Source organism: Entelurus aequoreus, linkage group LG11 (assembly GCF_033978785.1).
Source record: "Entelurus aequoreus isolate RoL-2023_Sb linkage group LG11, RoL_Eaeq_v1.1, whole genome shotgun sequence".
NCBI classification, from domain to species: Eukaryota; Metazoa; Chordata; class Actinopteri; order Syngnathiformes; family Syngnathidae; genus Entelurus; species Entelurus aequoreus.
Window position 1 is genome coordinate 74,477,299 of NC_084741.1, and position 19,080 is coordinate 74,496,378.

Consider the following 19,080-nt stretch of genomic DNA (forward strand, 5'->3'; position numbering starts at 1 on the left):
TATCATTCATAAAGCAAATGAATGACATGAAAGTATGAATGTAAATGTATGAAATGCATGATCTATCATTCATATAGCAAATGAATGACATGAAAGTATGAATGTAAATGTATGAAATGCTTTATATATCATTCATAAAGCAAATGAATGACATGAAAGTATGAATGTAAATGTATGAAATGCATGATCTATCATTCATAAAGCAAATGAATGACATGAAAGTATGAATGTAAATGTATGAAATGCTTTATATATCATTCATAAAGCAAATGAATGACATGAAAGTATGAATGTAAATGTATGAAATGCATGATATATCATTCATATAGCAAATTAATGACATGAAAGTATGAATGTAAATGTATGAAATGCTTTATATATCATTCATATAGCAAAAATGAATGACATGAAAGTATGAATGTAAATGTATGAAATGCATGATCTATCATTCATATAGCAAATGAATGACATGAAAGTATGAATGTAAATGTATGAAATGCTTTATATATCATTCATAAAGCAAATGAATGACATGAAAGTATGAATGTAAAAAAAGCAAATGAATGACATGAAAGTATGAATGTAAATGTATGAAATGCTTTATATATCATTCATAAAGCAAATGAATGACATGAAAGTATGAATGTAAATGTATGAAATGCATGATCTATCATTCATATAGCAAATGAATGACATGAAAGTATGAATGTAAATGTATGAAATGCTTTATATATCATTCATAAAGCAAATGAATGACATGAAAGTATGAATGTAAATGTATGAAATGCATGATCTATCATTCATAAAGCAAATGAATGACATGAAAGTATGAATGTAAATGTATGAAATGCTTTATATATCATTCATAAAGCAAATGAATGACATGAAAGTATGAATGTAAATGTATGAAATGCATGATATATCATTCATATAGCAAATTAATGACATGAAAGTATGAATGTAAATGTATGAAATGCTTTATATATCATTCATATAGCAAAAATGAATGACATGAAAGTATGAATGTAAATGTATGAAATGCATGATATATCATTCATATAGCAAATGAATGACATGAAAGTATGAATGTAAATGTATGAAATGCTTTATATATCATTCATATAGCAAAAATGAATGACATGAAAGTATGAATGTAAATGTATGAAATGCATGATCTATCATTCATATAGCAAATGAATGACATGAAAGTATGAATGTAAATGTATGAAATGCATGATCTATCATTCATATAGCAAATGAATGACATGAAAGTATGAATGTAAATGTATGAAATGCTTTATATATCATTCATGTAGCAAATGAATGACATGAAAGTATGAATGTAAATGTATGAAATGCTTTATATATCATTCATATAGCAAATGAATGACATGAAAGTATGAATGTAAATGTATGAAATGCTTTATATATCATTCATATAGCAAATGAATGACATGAAAGTATGAATGTAAATGTATGAAATGCATGATCTATCATTCATATAGCAAATGAATGACATGAAAGTATGAATGTAAATGTATGAAATGCTTTATATATCATTCATATAGCAAATGAATGACATGAAAGTATGAATGTAAATGTATGAAATGCTTTATATATCATTCATATAGCAAATGAATGACATGAAAGTATGAATGTAAATGTATGAAATGCATGATCTATCATTCATATAGCAAATGAATGACATGAAAGTATGAATGTAAATGTATGAAATGCTTTATATATCATTCATATAACAAATGAATGACATGAAAGTATAGGAAATCCATCCTTTGTTGTAGAATATGAAATGTACATGTTCAAGGTGTAATATGCATGAGTGTGATATTTTAGCTGCTGCGTTCTTCACATCTGAGCTTTCTTCTTCTTCTTCTTCTGTGGTCCTGGCAGGAACAGCAGGAAGGAGTCCGACCTGGAAGCGGCTCTGGCCCGCCTTCGAGACCTGGAGGCGCTGCTCAATTCCAAAGATGCCTCCCTCAGCACGGCCCTGGCGGAGAAGCGGGCCCTGGAGGCCGAGGTGAAGGACCTGAAGGCCCAGCTGGCCAAGGTAAATGTGCTCGCCATCTTTGATTGGCAGCTGAATGTTGGCTCCACCTAGTGGCCCGGCCCCGCTACTACATATGCAAACACAATCTGGTGACAGATTTGCTGTTAAATAGCAGAGAAGAAAAGAATGTGTTCCAGGGTCAAGTGTCAAAGTTTCTTTTCAAGTCCCGAACCTTGTGGTCCCGCAGTTGGACTTGGCCCTGGCGGACGCCAAGAGGCAGCTTCATGACGAGATGCTGAGGCGGGTGGATGCTGAGAACCGCCTGCAGACCCTGAAGGAGGAGCTGGAGTTCCAGAAGAACATCTCCAACGAGGTGACACACCTCAAACACCTGCGTCTTCCCCCGGCCGCAACACATTGGTGTGGCGCTTGCAGGAACTACGCGAGTCCAAGCGGCGCTACGAGTCGCGCGTGGTGGACGTGGACGGCGGGCGGCACATTGAGTTCGAGAGCAAGCTGGCGGAGGCGCTGGCCGAGCTGAGGGCGCAGCACGAGGAGCAGGTGGGCTTCTACAAGGCGGAGCTGGAGAAGACCTTCAACTCCAAGGTACTCTACCGCCACCTGCAGCATCATAATCATATTTCTACCACCACCTGCAGCAGCATAATCATATTTCTACCACCACCTGCAGCATCATAATCATATTTCTACCACCACCTGCAGCATCATAATCATATTTCTACCACCACCTGCAGCAGCATAATCATATTTCTACCACCACCTGCAGCAGCATAATCATATTTCTACCACCACCTGCAGCATCATAATCATATTTCTACCACCACCTGCAGCATCATAATCATATTTCTACCACCACCTGCAGCATCATAATCATATTTCTAACACCACCTGCAGCATCATAATCATATTTCTAACACCACCTGCAGCATCATAATCATATTTCTACCACCACCTGCAGCATCATAATCATATTTCTACCACCACCTGCAGCATCAGAATCATATTTCTACCACCACCTGCAGCATCAGAATCATATTTCTACCACCACCTGCAGCAGCATAATCATATTTCTACCACCACCTGCAGCATAATCATATTTCTACCACCACCTGCAGCATCATAATCATATTTCTACCACCACCTGCAGCATCATAATCATATTTCTACCACCACCTGCAGCATCATAATCATATTTCTACCACCACCTGCAGCATCATAATCATATTTCTACCACCACCTGCAGCATCATAATCATATTTCTACCACCACCTGCAGCATCATAATCATATTTCTACCACCACCTGCAGCATCAGAATCATATTTCTACCACCACCTGCAGCATCATAATCATATTTCTACCACCACCTGCAGCATCAGAATCATATTTTTACCACCACCTGCAGCATCATAATCATATTTCTACCACCACCTGCAGCAGCATAATCATATTTCTACCACCACCTGCAGCATCATAATCATATTTCTACCACCACCTGCAGCATCATAATCATATTTCTACCACCACCTGCAGCATCATAATCATATTTCTACCACCACCTGCAGCATCATAATCATATTTCTACCACCACCTGCAGCATCAGAATCATATTTTTACCACCACCTGCAGCATCATAATCATATTTCTACCACCACCTGCAGCAGCATAATCATATTTCTACCACCACCTGCAGCATCATAATCATATTTCTACCACCACCTGCAGCAGCATAATCATATTTCTACCACCACCTGCAGCATCATAATCATATTTCTACCACCACCTGCAGCATCATAATCATATTTCTACCACCACCTGCAGCAGCATAATCATATTTCTACCACCACCTGCAGCAGCATAATCATATTTCTACCACCACCTGCAGCATCATAATCATATTTCTACCACCACCTGCAGCATCATAATCATATTTCTACCACCACCTGCAGCATCATAATCATATTTCTAACACCACCTGCAGCATCATAATCATATTTCTAACACCACCTGCAGCATCATAATCATATTTCTACCACCACCTGCAGCATCATAATCATATTTCTACCACCACCTGCAGCATCAGAATCATATTTCTACCACCACCTGCAGCATCAGAATCATATTTCTACCACCACCTGCAGCATCATAATCATATTTCTACCACCACCTGCAGCATCAGAATCATATTTCTACCACCACCTGCAGCATCAGAATCATATTTCTACCACCACCTGCAGCAGCATAATCATATTTCTACCACCACCTGCAGCATAATCATATTTCTACCACCACCTGCAGCATCATAATCATATTTCTACCACCACCTGCAGCATCATAATCATATTTCTACCACCACCTGCAGCATCATAATCATATTTCTACCACCACCTGCAGCATCATAATCATATTTCTACCACCACCTGCAGCATCATAATCATATTTCTACCACCACCTGCAGCATCATAATCATATTTCTACCACCACCTGCAGCATCAGAATCATATTTCTACCACCACCTGCAGCATCATAATCATATTTCTACCACCACCTGCAGCATCAGAATCATATTTTTACCACCACCTGCAGCATCATAATCATATTTCTACCACCACCTGCAGCAGCATAATCATATTTCTACCACCACCTGCAGCATCATAATCATATTTCTACCACCACCTGCAGCATCATAATCATATTTCTACCACCACCTGCAGCATCATAATCATATTTCTACCACCACCTGCAGCATCATAATCATATTTCTACCACCACCTGCAGCATCATAATCATATTTCTACCACCACCTGCAGCATCATATTTATCATTATTTACTTATTACCCTTCATAAAAAATCCTTCAGTATATTTTCTCTATTGCAATATTTGCATTGTAAATGTTGTATAACTTATTAAACGTTCATGAAATGTGCGTCGCTAACAAATGTTCTTCTTTTTACTCCACATTTTTAAGTCATACAATTAATTTCTTGTATTTTTTATTCACATTTTAGAAAAAAAGTCTGACTAAAAAATGTTTTTGTATGACTTTTTAATTATTAGACGCAAAAATATGTCCCTTTGTCGTCACGTTGTCTACACATTTCTACCATTTGTGTAAACATTTAACTTTTTATGATTACTTTTCATAAAAGTTGCTCCTACTAAAAATGGCATAACTATATAAATATGTCTAATTCACTGCACATCTTTACCATTTTAATGACATTTGTAATTTTGTTCTATTACTTTTTATGACCTTTCATAAAAGTTGCATAACTAAAAAACTGTCCAGTTCATGACACTTTTTGATCATTTAACAATGTTGTCATTATTTGGATTGTGTTGCATTATTTTCTATGTACTGTACTTGCTAGGAACTTTAGAAATATGTTCCTTTTTGCCATTTCAATATTTATATTATCATTTTGTCATTATTTTGTTGGATTACTTCTTATTTACCGTACTTGCTTATTATTAGTAACCTTACGAAACAATGGCATAACTGTAAAAACATGTTCTTTTTTACATTTAGTTCACTACACATATTTACCATTTTATTATTTCAATCACATAGTTTTCACTATTTTATTGCAATGCTTTTAATTTACTTACTATTATTATTATTAACCCTTCAGAACATTTACACAACTAAAAAAAAAACAACAAAAATATCCCAATTGTTTCCTGTTTCATTTGCTTTGTTGTCTAACAAATGCTAATAATTCCACTTCCTGTTTCATTTGCTTTGTTGTCTAACAAATGCTAATAATTCCACTTCCTGTCTGGTCAGCTGGAGAACGCCCGCCAGTCGGCCGACAGGAACAGCCACTTGGTGGGCGCCGCTCATGAAGAGCTGCAGCAGACACGCATGCGCATGGAGAGCATGTCAGGACAGCTGGGGCAGCTGCAGAAGCAGGTGCGCACACACACACACACACGCACACACACACACACACACACACACACACACGCACACACACACGCACACACACACACACACACACACACACACACACACACGCACACACACACACACACACACACACACACACACACACACACACACACACACACACACACACACACACACACACACACACACACACACACACACACACACACACACACACACTCTCCAAGAGGTGTAAGCGGCCGTGTGTGTGTTGCCAGCTGTCCCTGAGCGAGGCGAAGGTGCGCGAGCTGGAGGAGACGCTGAGCCGCGAGCGTGACCTGATGCGCAGACGTCTGGAGGAGAAGGAGCGCGACATGGCCGCCATGCGAGCTCGCCTGCAGAGGCAGCTGGACGAGTACCAGGAGCTGCTGGACATCAAGCTGACGCTGGACATGGAGATCAGCGCCTACAGGAAGCTGCTGGAGGGCGAGGAGGAGAGGTGAGCGTGGCGTGGAGCGTGCCACTTCCAAGCCGTGTGCTGATTGGCTCCTCCCCCCCTCAGGTTGCGTCTGTCGCCCAGCCCTACCCAAGCCAGGGTGACGGTGACCCGCACCTCAGGCTCCTCCCACAGCCGCCTGGGCCACGCCGCCGCCTCCAGCAGCCGCACCTCCTCGGGCACGGCGGTGGCCAAGAAGCGGCGCCTCAACGACAACGACAGCGAGGCCTCCAGCGTGGTGGGCGGCACCGTCACCAAGACGCGCATCAGCCAGCACGCCTCAGCCAGCGGCCGCGTCACCGTGGACGAGGTGGACCTGGACGGCAAGTTTGTCCGACTCTGCAACAAAAGCGACGAGGTGATTGTTTTGTATGGAAGACCACGCCCACACACGCACCTGTCTGAGCACTCTCGCCCTCAGGACCAATCACTGGCCGGCTGGCAGGTGAGGAGAACGGTGGGAGGAGCCAACCCCATCATCTACAAGTTCCCACACAAGTTCAACCTGAAGGCTGGAGCCACCGTCACTGTAAGTCTGACCATCTTCTCACCATTTATGCACTGGAAGGACTTATTTACACTATGGAAATGTTTATTTACACAATGGAAATGTTTATTTACATTGTGTAAATGTTTATTTACATTCTGTAAATGTTTATTTACATTGTGTAAATGTTTATTTACATTCTGTAAATGTTTATTTACATTGTGTAAATGCTTATTTACATTGTGTACATGTTTATTTACATTGTGTAAATGTTTATTTACATTCTGTAAATGTTTATTTACATTGTGTAAATGTTTATTTACATTGTGTAAATGTTTATTTACATTGTGTAAATGTTTATTTACATTGTGTAAATGTTTTACATTGTGTAAATGTTTATTTACATTGTGTAAATGCTTATTTACATTGTGTACATGTTTATTTACATTGTGTACATGTTTATTTACATTGTGTAAATGTTTATTTACATTCTGTAAATGTTTATTTACATTGTGTAAATGTTTATTTACATTGTGTAAATGTTTATTTACATTCTGTAAATGTTTATTTACATTGTGTAAATGCTTATTTACATTGTGTACATGTTTATTTACATTGTGTAAATGTTTATTTACATTGTGTAAATGTTTATTTACATTGTGTAAATGTTTATTTACATTCTGTAAATGTTTATTTACATTGTGTAAATACTTATTTACATTGTGTAAATGTTTATTTACAAGGAAGACACAATATGACAAAAGGAAGACACAATATCACAAAAGGAAGACACAATATGACAAAAGGAAGACACAATATGACAAAAGGAAGACACAATATGACAAAAGGAAGACACAATATGACAAAAGGAAGACAAAAGGAAGACACAATATGACAAAAGGAAGACACAATATGACAAAAGGAAGACACAATATGACAAAAGGAAGACACAATATGACAAAAGGAAGACACAATATGACAAAAGGAAGACACAATATGACAAAAGGAAGACACAATATGACAAAAGGATGACACAATATGACAAAAGGAAGACACAATATGACAAAACAAAGACACAATATGACAAAACAAAGACACAATATGACAAAACAAAGACACAATATGACAAAACAAAGACACAATATGACAAAAGGAAGACACAATATGACAAAAGGAAGACACAATATGACAAAAGGAAGACACAATATGACAAAAGGAAGACACGATATGACAAAAGGATGACACAATATGACAAAAGGAAGACACAATATGACAAAAGGAAGACACAATATGACAAAACGAAGACACAATATGACAAAACAAAGACACAATATGACAAAACAAAGACACAATATGACAAAAGGAAGACACAATATGACAAAAGGAAGACACAATATGACAAAAGGAAGACACAATATGACAAAAGGAAGACACAATATGACAAAAGGATGACACAATATGACAAAAGGATGACACAATATGACAAAAGGAAGACACACTATGACAAAAGGAAGACACAATATGACAAAAGGAAGACACAATATGACAAAAGGAAGACACAATATGACAAAAGGAAGACAAAAGGAAGACACAATATGACAAAAGGAAGACACAATATGACAAAAGGAAGACACAATATGACAAAAGGAAGACACAATATGACAAAAGGAAGACACAATATGACAAAAGGAAGACACAATATGACAAAAGGATGACACAATATGACAAAAGGAAGACACAATATGACAAAACAAAGACACAATATGACAAAACAAAGACACAATATGACAAAACAAAGACACAATATGACAAAACAAAGACACAATATGACAAAAGGAAGACACAATATGACAAAAGGAAGACACAATATGACAAAAGGAAGACACAATATGACAAAAGGAAGACACAATATGACAAAAGGATGACACAATATGACAAAAGGAAGACACAATATGACAAAAGGAAGACACAATATGACAAAACGAAGACACAATATGACAAAACAAAGACACAATATGACAAAACAAAGACACAATATGACAAAAGGAAGACACAATATGACAAAAGGAAGACACAATATGACAAAAGGAAGACACAATATGACAAAAGGAAGACACAATATGACAAAAGGATGACACAATATGACAAAAGGATGACACAATATGACAAAAGGAAGACACACTATGACAAAAGGAAGACACAATATGACAAAAGGAAGACACAATATGACAAAAGGAAGACACAATATGACAAAAGGATGACACAATATGACAAAAGGATGAGTGGATTGTTTCCTTTATGAACCCCGCCATGTTTCATGAGTGGATTGTTTCCTTTATGAAGCCCGCCATGTTTCATGAGTGGATTGTTTCCTCTCCATGTTTCATGAGTGGATTGTTTCATTTATGAACCCCGCCATGTTTCATGAGTGGATTTTTTCCTTTATGAAGCCCGCCATGTTTCATGAGTGGATTGTTTCCTTTATGAACCCCACCATGTTTCATGAGTGGATTGTTTCCTTTATGAAGCCCGCCATGTTTCATGAGTGGATTGTTTCCTTTATGAACCTCGCCATGTTTCATGAGTGGATTGTTTCCTTTATGAAGCCCGCCATGTTTCATGAGTGGATTGTTTCCTTTATGAAGCCCGCCATGTTTCATGAGTGGATTGTTTCCTTTATGAAGCCCGCCATGTTTCATGAGTGGATTGTTTCCTTTATGAAGCCCGCCATGTTTCATGAGTGGATTGTTTCCTTTATGAAGCCCGCCATGTTTCATGAGTGGATTGTTTCCTCGCCATGTTTCATGAGTGGATTGTTTCCTCGCCATGTTTCATGAGTGGATTGTTTCCTTTATGAACCCCGCCATGTTTCATGAGTGGATTGTTTCCTTTATGAAGCCCGCCATGTTTCATGAGTGGATTGTTTCCTCTCCATGTTTCATGAGTGGATTGTTTCATTTATGAACCCCGCCATGTTTCATGAGTGGATTGTTTCCTTTATGAAGCCCGCCATGTTTCATGAGTGGATTGTTTCCTTTATGAACCCCACCATGTTTCATGAGTGGATTGTTTCCTTTATGAAGCCCGCCATGTTTCATGAGTAGATTGTTTCCTTTATGAAGCCCGCCATGTTTCATGAGTGGATTGTTTCCTTTATGAAGCCCGCCATGTTTCATGAGTGGATTGTTTCCTTTATGAAGCCCGCCATGTTTCATGAGTGGATTGTTTCCTCTCCATGTTTCATGAGTGGATTGTTTCCTTTATGAAGCCCGCCATGTTTCATGAGTGGATTGTTTCCTTTATGAAGCCCGCCATGTTTCATGAGTAGATTGTTTCCTTTATGAAGCCCGCCATGTTTCATGAGTGGATTGTTTCCTTTATGAACCTCGCCATGTTTCATGAGTGGATTGTTTCCTTTATGAAGCCCGCCATGTTTCATGAGTGGATTGTTTCCTTTATGAAGCCCGCCATGTTTCATGAGTGGATTGTTTCCTTTATGAAGCCCGCCATGTTTCATGAGTGGATTGTTTCCTTTATGAAGCCCGCCATGTTTCATGAGTGGATTGTTTCCTTTATGAAGCCCGCCATGTTTCATGAGTGGATTGTTTCCTCGCCATGTTTCATGAGTGGATTGTTTCCTCGCCATGTTTCATGAGTGGATTTTTTCCTTTATGAACCCCGCCATGTTTCATGAGTGGATTGTTTCCTTTATGAAGCCCGCCATGTTTCATGAGTGGATTGTTTCCTCTCCATGATTCATGAGTGGATTGTTTCATTTATGAACCCCGCCATGTTTCATGAGTGGATTGTTTCCTTTATGAAGCCCGCCATGTTTCATGAGTGGATTGTTTCCTTTATGAACCCCACCATGTTTCATGAGTGGATTGTTTCCTTTATGAAGCCCGCCATGTTTCATGAGTGGATTTTTTCCTTTATGAAGCCCGCCACGTTTCATGAGTGGATTGTTTCCTTTATGAACTTCGCCATGTTTCATGAGTGGATTGTTTCCTTTATGAACTTCGCCATGTTTCATGAGTGGATTGTTTCCTTTATGAAGCCCGCCATGTTTCATGAGTGGATTGTTTCCTTTATGAAGCCCGCCATGTTTCATGAGTGGATTGTTTTCTTTATGAAGCCCGCCATGTTTCATGAGTGGATTGTTTCCTTTATGAACCTCGCCATGTTTCATGAGTAGATTGTTTCCTCGCCATGTTTCATGAATGGATTGTTTCCTCGCCATGTTTCATGAGTGGATTGTTTCCTTTATGAAGCCCGCCATGTTTCATGAGTGGATTGTTTTCTTTATGAAGCCCGCCATGTTTCATGAGTGGATTGTTTCCTTTATGAACCTCGCCATGTTTCATGAGTGGATTGTTTCCTCGCCATGTTTCATGAGTGGATTGTTTCCTCGCCATGTTTCATGAGTGGATTGTTTCCTCGCCATGTTTCATGAGTGGATTGTTTCCTCGCCATGTTTCCCAGCAGACTCTCGACAGAAGGAACATGGGAGGGCATCACTTGTAAAAAAGGATACAATTTCTTTGGATACAGTGCATGTTTTTGTCCAACAGGACACGCGTGTACCACTCAGTGTTTAAATCCATCTTTGGAACAATTGATGCTTTTAAAGACAGACACATAGCTTCAAGGTTGAGAAGTTTCATATTCATACTCATTGTACAAAACCTTCCTTTTCATCTTTTCTGGTTTGCCTTCATTGTTTCCAAACGGTGTCTGTAACACGGCAGTAAAACGGCTGATCAAACAAAACACAAGTCATGGTCATGGACCCACTAGCGGCGCAAGCTAGCTCTCCAATCAGCTAATCAGTGTTGGTGTTGTGAAACAATACAAGAAGAATAAGTTAATAATATGCTAGCTTCATTACACGTACAAACATCCCACATAGTAAGTAGAAACACTTTTAGTTCAAACTTACAAACGTGATGAATGAAGTATCCATACAAGATCCTCAGTAAGGGCGACCTTTGAACTCTGCAGATCTGGGCGGCGTCCAGCGGCGGTAGCCACGCCCCCCCGTCTGACCTGCTGTGGAAGAGCCAGGACTCCTGGGGCAGCGGCGACCTCCTGCAGACGGTCCTGCTCAGCGCCAGTGGAGAGGTAACAGTGGCAAAGTCTGATGTGTGATCACCTTTAACAAGGACGCTCTCTGCCAGGAAATGGCCGCCAGGAAAGTCACCCGCAGCCTCTTCCAGGAGGACGACGACGACATGGTAGCTATCATGGCGGTGAAGCGGCTACGTTGTGGCGTGTGCGCTGGCTAACGTGCTACTTCTGCAGGGCGCTCACAGCACCAGCGGCGACAACGAGTACAACTTGCGCAGCCGCACCGTCATCTGCGACTCCTGCGGACAGCCGTCTGACCGCGATGGTTGCGGCGGCGGTGGAGGCGGCGGGGCCGACCCCCTTGTGGGACATTCCTTTTTCATGGGCACTAACCAGCCCAGACAGGTAGCATCTTATCATATTTATTATTATTATACACCACAAGGACAAAAGTATTGGGACACAGGAAGTGGGGTTAAACCCATAGGTGAGGTCAGGTGGTGGTGGTGGTGGTGGTGTTCTTCCACACCAAACTCAGCCAAGTATAGCTAAAAAGGGTCTTTTCCAAAGTCTTCCCACAAAGTTGGAAACATACTTTAAACATATTTAAACATAAACAAACTTTAAACCTATTTAAACATAAACATACTTTAAACATATTTAAACATAAACATACTTTAAACATATTTAAACATAAACATACTTTAAACATATTTAAACAAACATACTTTAAACATATTTAAACATTAACATACTGTAAAAGATGAATTCCATGTTGAAGTTGTTATGCCCATTAAAGGCCTACTGAAAGCCACTACTAGCGACCACACAGTCTGATAGTTTATATATCAATGATGACATATATATATATATATATATATATATATATATATATAATATATATATATATATATATATATATATATATATATATATATATACACATATATGTATATATATATACATACATATATATGTATGTATGTATATATACAGGACTGTCTCAGAAAATTAGAATATTGTGATAAAGTTCTTTATTTTCTGTAATGCAATTAAAAAAACAAAAATGTCATACATTCTGGATTTATTACACATCAACTGAAATATTGCAAGCCTTTTATTATTTTAATATTGCTGATTATGGCATACAGCTTAAGAAAACTCAAAAATCCCATCTCAAAAAATTAGAATATTTCCTCAGACCAAGTAAAAAAATAAAGATTTCTAACAGCAAAACAAAATCTAACATTTGAAAATGTCAATGAATGCACTCAGTACTTGGTTGGGAATCCTTTTGCACGGATGACTGCACCAATGTGGCGTGGCATGGAGCCAATCAGCCTGTGGCATTGCTGAGGTGTTATGGAGGCTTCAATAGCGGCCTTTAGCTCATTTGCATTATTGTCTTTCAGCTTCTTCTTCACAATACCCCACAAATTCTCTATGGGGTTCAGGTCAGGGGAGTTGGCAGGCCAATGGAGGACAGTAATGCCATGGTCAGTACACCACTTACTGCTGGTTTTGGCACTGTGCTGGAAAATGAAATCATCATCTCCATAGAACTTTTCAACAGATGGAAGCATGTAGTGCTCTAAAATCTCTAGAAGCGTCTGACTTGGGCTATGGAAAAGAAGCACTGGACAGTTGCAGAGTGGTCCAGAGTCCTGTTTTCAGATGAAAGCAAGTTTTGTATTTCATTTGGAAGTCAAGGCGCTAGAGTCTGGAGGAAGGCTGGAGAGGAGAAAAATCCAAGTTGCTTGAAATCCAGTGTGAAGTTCCCACAGTCAGCAATGGTTTGGGGAGCCATGTCAGCTGCTGTTTCATCAAGTCCAGAGTCAATGCAGCGGTGTACCAAGAGATTTTAGAGCAATACATGCTTCTATCTGTTGAAAAGCTCTATGGAGATGATGATTTCATTTTCCAGCAGGATCTGGCACCTGCCCACAGTGGCAAAACCAGCAGTAAGTGGTGTACTGACCATGGCATTACTGTCCTCCATTGGCCTGCCAACTCCCCTGACCTGAACCCCATAGAGAATTTGTGGGGTATTGTGAAGAAGAAGCTGAAAGACAATAATGCAAATGAGCTAAAGGCCGCTATTGAAGCATCCATAACACCTCAGCAATGCCACAGGCTGATTGGCTCCATGCCACGCCACATTGGTGCAGTCATCCGTGCAAAAGGATTCCCAACCAAGTACTGAGTGCATTCATTGACATTTTCAAATGTTGGATTTTGTTTTGCTGTCATAAATCTTTATTTTTTACTTGGTCTGAGGAAATATTCTAATTTTTTGAGATGGGATTTTTGAGTTTTCTTAAGCTGTATGCCATAATCAGCAATATTAAAATAATAAAAGGCTTGCAATATTTCAGTTGATGTGTAATGAATCCACAATGTATGACATTTTTGTTTTTTTTAATTGCGTTACAGAAAATAAAGAACTTTATCACAATATTCCAATTTTCTGAGACAGTCCTGCATACGTATGTATATCATCAAGACCATTTTTTTTAACTTGCCAAAATAACAATAACATAAAACACATTTCACGTGTCTTTTGTCGTCAAACAATTTAAAGGCTTAAAAGAGACAACTTTGTCACTGACCTTTCACCCTCCTCTTCCTTCCAGAGCGGTGTCAGGCCTGAGAACTGCGTGATGATGTAACACAGACGTGGTGATGTCACGCAGACGTGATGATGTCACGCAGACGTGATGATGTCACGCAGACGTGATGATGTCACGCAGACGTGGTGATGTCACGCAGACGTGATGATGTCACGCGGACGTGGTGATGTCACGCAGACGTGATGATGTCACGCAGACGTGATGATGTCATGCAGACGTGGCCTCCTTCCTGCAGCATCACTTCCACTGCTGGGATCTTTCTGCTTTTCTATCCACATACTTAAAGGACCTTGCTCTGCGTGTACGTTGTTGCATGTGCTAATGCTGACACACACACACACACACACACACACACACACACACACACACACACACACACACACACACACACACACACACACACACACACACACACACACACACACACACACACACACACACACACACACACACACACACACACACACACACACACACACACACACACACACACACACACACACACACACACACACACACACACACACACACACACACACACACACACACACACACACACAGCTTTTTGTCCAGTTGAGGTATACGTCAAGCCCTGTCAAACGTCAACACGCACAGCCTCGTAGGAGAAGGTGCACACGTGCACGCACACGTGCACGCACACACACAAACGTCAAGATGTGAAAGTGAAAGCAACCAAGCTTCATTTCAAGTGAAATCCACTGAAAGGACTTTTTGAGCAGCAGTGTTGTCTTCTCAGGTGTTCTGCTGAATGTTTTGCATGCAAATTGTCTTTCTTCACTTGTCATTTGTGTTTGTTTAGCAGAATGTTGGCCACTAATGAGTGTTCCCTAACACCAAAGAGGTGTCGTCACGGTAACCCTGCACTACATGTTCAGTGCTGATGCCGTTTGTCGTCACGGTAACCAGGGTGTGTCTTACTACGTGTTGAGTGCTGATGCTGTTTGACAACATTTTTGATGAAGCTTGCAAACTGCCAACGTGCCTTCAGACGTCTTCTCTGGCTCGCTTTGCTTTTTTTCCTGGGTGGGATGTGACTTATTCATTTTCTGTCCTGCAGTCAAGTATAGCAAAGCATTTATGTTTCTGTTTCCTCTAATGCATTTGTTGTCTTTTTTTTCTTCACCAAAAGTGCCTTCCAGTCATCTCCAAAGATGTACAATTGACAAAGAGTTGAAAATGGATGTAAACATTGAAGGTTTTTTTTCTGTCTGACTGAAACATTTTGCCATCCTGTCAGCGTCAGATGAGTTGATGACGTTTGTTGTTCACTTTGAACAAGCCTTGAAGTGATGAATGTTTGTCGTTCACTTTGAACAAGCCTTGAAGTGATGAATGCTCACACTTAAAACAACATTCTCTCCCACAGCGACTCATTGTCTTTTTTAATACATTCATTCAAATCCATCTTTTGCTTTCATTTCCAAATATACACAAACATTTTGACATCTTAAAGTTAGTGAGTCTGTTGACTTAGTTAACTGCAGTTAAGCTGACGCAGGCTGACCAATCAGAGCAGGCCCAACACTCCTTTCAAATGAAGGTGTTGCACCTTTCCTGCTCGTCGGCTCCCACCGCAGGGTAGACGGTAACAGCCTCCATTGTTGGGGGTTAACACCTTCCATTGTTGGAGGTAACACCCTCCATTGTTGGGGGTTAACACCTTCCATTGTTGGAGGTAACACCCTCCATTGTTGGGGGTTAACACCCTCCATTGTTGGAGGTTAACACCTTCCATTGTTGGGGGTTAACACCTTCCATTGTTGGAGGTAACACCCTCCATTGTTGGGGGTTAACACCCTCCATTGTTGGGGGTTAACACCCTCCATTGTTGGGGGTTAACACCTTCCATTGTTGGAGGTAACACCCTCCATTGTTGGGGGTTAACACCCTCCATTGTTGGAGGTTAACACCTTCCATTGTTGGGGGTTAACACCTTCCATTGTTGGAGGTAACACCCTCCATTGTTGGGGGTTAACACCTTCCATTGTTGGGGGTTAACACCTTCCATTGTTGGAGGTAACACCCTCCATTGTTGGGGGTTAACACCCTCCATTGTTGGGGGTTAACACCCTCCATTGTTGGAGGTAACACCCTCCATTGTTGGGAGTATATCCCTCCATCGTTGGGGCGTAACACCCTCCATTGTTGGGGGTTAACACCCTCCATTGTTGGAGGTAGCACCCTCCATTGTTGGAGGTAACACCCTCCATTGTTGGGGGTAAATCCCTCCATCGTTGGGGCGTAACACCCTCCATCGTTGGGGGTTAACACCCTCCATCGTTGGGGGTAAATCCCTCCATTGTTGGGGGTTAACAACCTCCATTGTTGGGGGTTAACACCTTCCATTGTTGGAGGTAACACCCTTCATTGTTGGGGGTTAACACCCTCCATTGTTGGAGGTAACGCCCTCCATTGTTGGGGGTAAATCCCTCCATCGTTGGGGCGTAACACCCTCCATTGTTGGGGGTTAACACCCTCCATTGTTGGAGGTAACACCCTCCATTGTTGGGGGTAACACCCTCCATTGTTGGGGGTAAATCCCTCCATCGTTGGGGCGTAACACCCTCCATTGTTGGGGGTTAACACCCTCCATTGTTGGGGGTAAATCCCTCCATTGTTGGGGGTTAACACCCTCCATTGTTGGGGGTTAACACCTTCCATTGTTGGAGGTAACACCTTCCATTGTTGGAGGTAACACCTTCCATTGTTGGGGGTTAACACCCTCCATTGTTGGAGGTAACACCCTCCATTGTTGGAGGTAACACCCTCCATTGTTGGAGGTAACACCCTCCATTGTTGGAGGTAACACCCTCCATTGTTGGGGGTTAACACCCTCCATTGTTGGGGGTTAACACCTTCCATTGTTGGAGGTAACACCTTCCATTGTTGGAGGTAACACCTTCCATTGTTGGAGGTAACACCTTCCATTGTTGGAGGTAACACCTTCCATTGTTGGAGGTAACACCTTCCATTGTTGGGGGTTAACACCCTCCATTGTTGGAGGTAACACCCTCCATTGTTGGAGGTAACACCCTCCATTGTTGGGAGTAAATCCCTCCATCGTTGGGGCGTAACACCCTCCATCGTTGGGGCGTAACACCCTCCATTGTTGGGGGTTAACACCCTCCATTGTTGGGGGTTAACACCCTCCATTGTTGGGGGTAAATCCCTCCATCGTTGGGGGTTAACACCCTCCATCGATGGAGGTAACACCCTCCATTGTTGGGGGTAAATCCCTCCATCGTTGGGGCGTAACACCCTCCATCGTTGGGGCGTAACACCCTCCATCATTGGGGGTAACACCCTCCATTGTTGGGGTTAACAGCCTCCACTTTACCCGCCACTGGCTCCTTACACTTCCGCTCTTGGGTCGGAATGACGAGGCCATCGTTTTGTTGCAACTCTGTCACTTTATTGATGTTTTGCACAAAGCCATCCACCAAGCGCTCTCTCTCTCACACACACTACTCACAACAAAAGGAAGACGAGTATTTTCAAAAAAGGTTTAAAATGTACACTTTTGATATTTACAAAGGTCACCAACAAGCACACGTGTCCGCTAAAAGGTAAGAAAATGTGTGAAATAATTGCCATGCTGCTGTGGAGTAAAATTAGCTAGCCAACAGATATCATCTAGCTAACAACTAAGTAGCTCTTCAAAGTTTTGCTTTTAATGAATACAAATGTATGTCATGTTATAGATTTACATGAACATTGTTGCTGCCTAATATGGTTTATTGCATGATTTCATTATGCCTGATTGCTATGCTGGACTGTGACGTCATCACTTTTCTACCTCGCTGGCCAACGTTGATCAGCGACTATCAACACTTTCATTAAAGAGTCTTCTACTATCAACACTTTCATTAAAGAGTCTTCTAAACTTTGACATAACATTATAGAACCTTAAACATGCGCATTACAAACCTGTTGGTAATATTTCTCTGGTAAGTGCGGCCGTCAAAGCGCCATGTTGGTATGGGAAGCTTGATTGGCGTATCAACAGTCAAGTAGGTGAAGGATTCATTGATTCATTGATTGGTGTATCAACAGTCAAGTAGGTGAAAGATTCATTGATTGGCGTATCAACAGTCAAGTAGGTGAAGGATTCATTGATTCATTGATTGGTGTATCAACAGTCAAGTAGGTGAAAGATTCATTGATTGGCGTATCAACAGTCAAGTAGGTGAAGGATTCATTGATTCATTGATTGGTGTATCAACAGTCAAGTAGGCGAAGGATTCATTGATTCATTGATTGGCGTATCAACAGTCAAGTAGGTGAAAGATTCATTGATTGGCGTATCAACAGTCAAGTAGGTGAAGGATTCATTGATTCATTGATTGGTGTATCAACAGTCAAGTAGGTGAAGGATTCATTGATTCATTGATTGGCGTATAAACAGTCAAGTAGGTGAAGGATTCATTGATTGGTGTATCAACAGTCAAGTAGGTGAAGGAT

At 40.7% G+C, this 19,080-nt stretch overlaps 2 protein-coding genes across 5 annotated transcripts in view; one reads left to right on the forward strand and one right to left on the reverse strand.

Moving 5' to 3' along the window:
• The window catches only part of LOC133660466 (prelamin-A/C-like), a 55,837-nt gene extending 39,692 nt beyond the window's left edge, over window positions 1–16,145 (forward strand). For all 3 annotated transcript variants that reach the window (XM_062063984.1, XM_062063982.1, XM_062063983.1), the window contains 11 exons: window positions 1,912–2,068; window positions 2,256–2,381; window positions 2,444–2,614; window positions 5,817–5,942; window positions 6,197–6,417; window positions 6,481–6,772; window positions 6,836–6,943; window positions 11,903–12,022; window positions 12,079–12,135; window positions 12,203–12,373; window positions 14,602–16,145. In XM_062063984.1, the coding sequence (XP_061919968.1) occupies window positions 1,912–2,068; window positions 2,256–2,381; window positions 2,444–2,614; window positions 5,817–5,942; window positions 6,197–6,417; window positions 6,481–6,772; window positions 6,836–6,943; window positions 11,903–12,022; window positions 12,079–12,135; window positions 12,203–12,373; window positions 14,602–14,637 (1,585 nt within the window). In that variant the 3' untranslated portion in view covers window positions 14,638–16,145. The remainder of the gene's footprint in view (window positions 1–1,911; window positions 2,069–2,255; window positions 2,382–2,443; window positions 2,615–5,816; window positions 5,943–6,196; window positions 6,418–6,480; window positions 6,773–6,835; window positions 6,944–11,902; window positions 12,023–12,078; window positions 12,136–12,202; window positions 12,374–14,601) is intronic.
• The window catches only part of LOC133660465 (platelet endothelial aggregation receptor 1-like), a 618,594-nt gene that overhangs the window by 467,630 nt on the left and 131,884 nt on the right, over window positions 1–19,080 (reverse strand). The window lies entirely within an intron of this gene.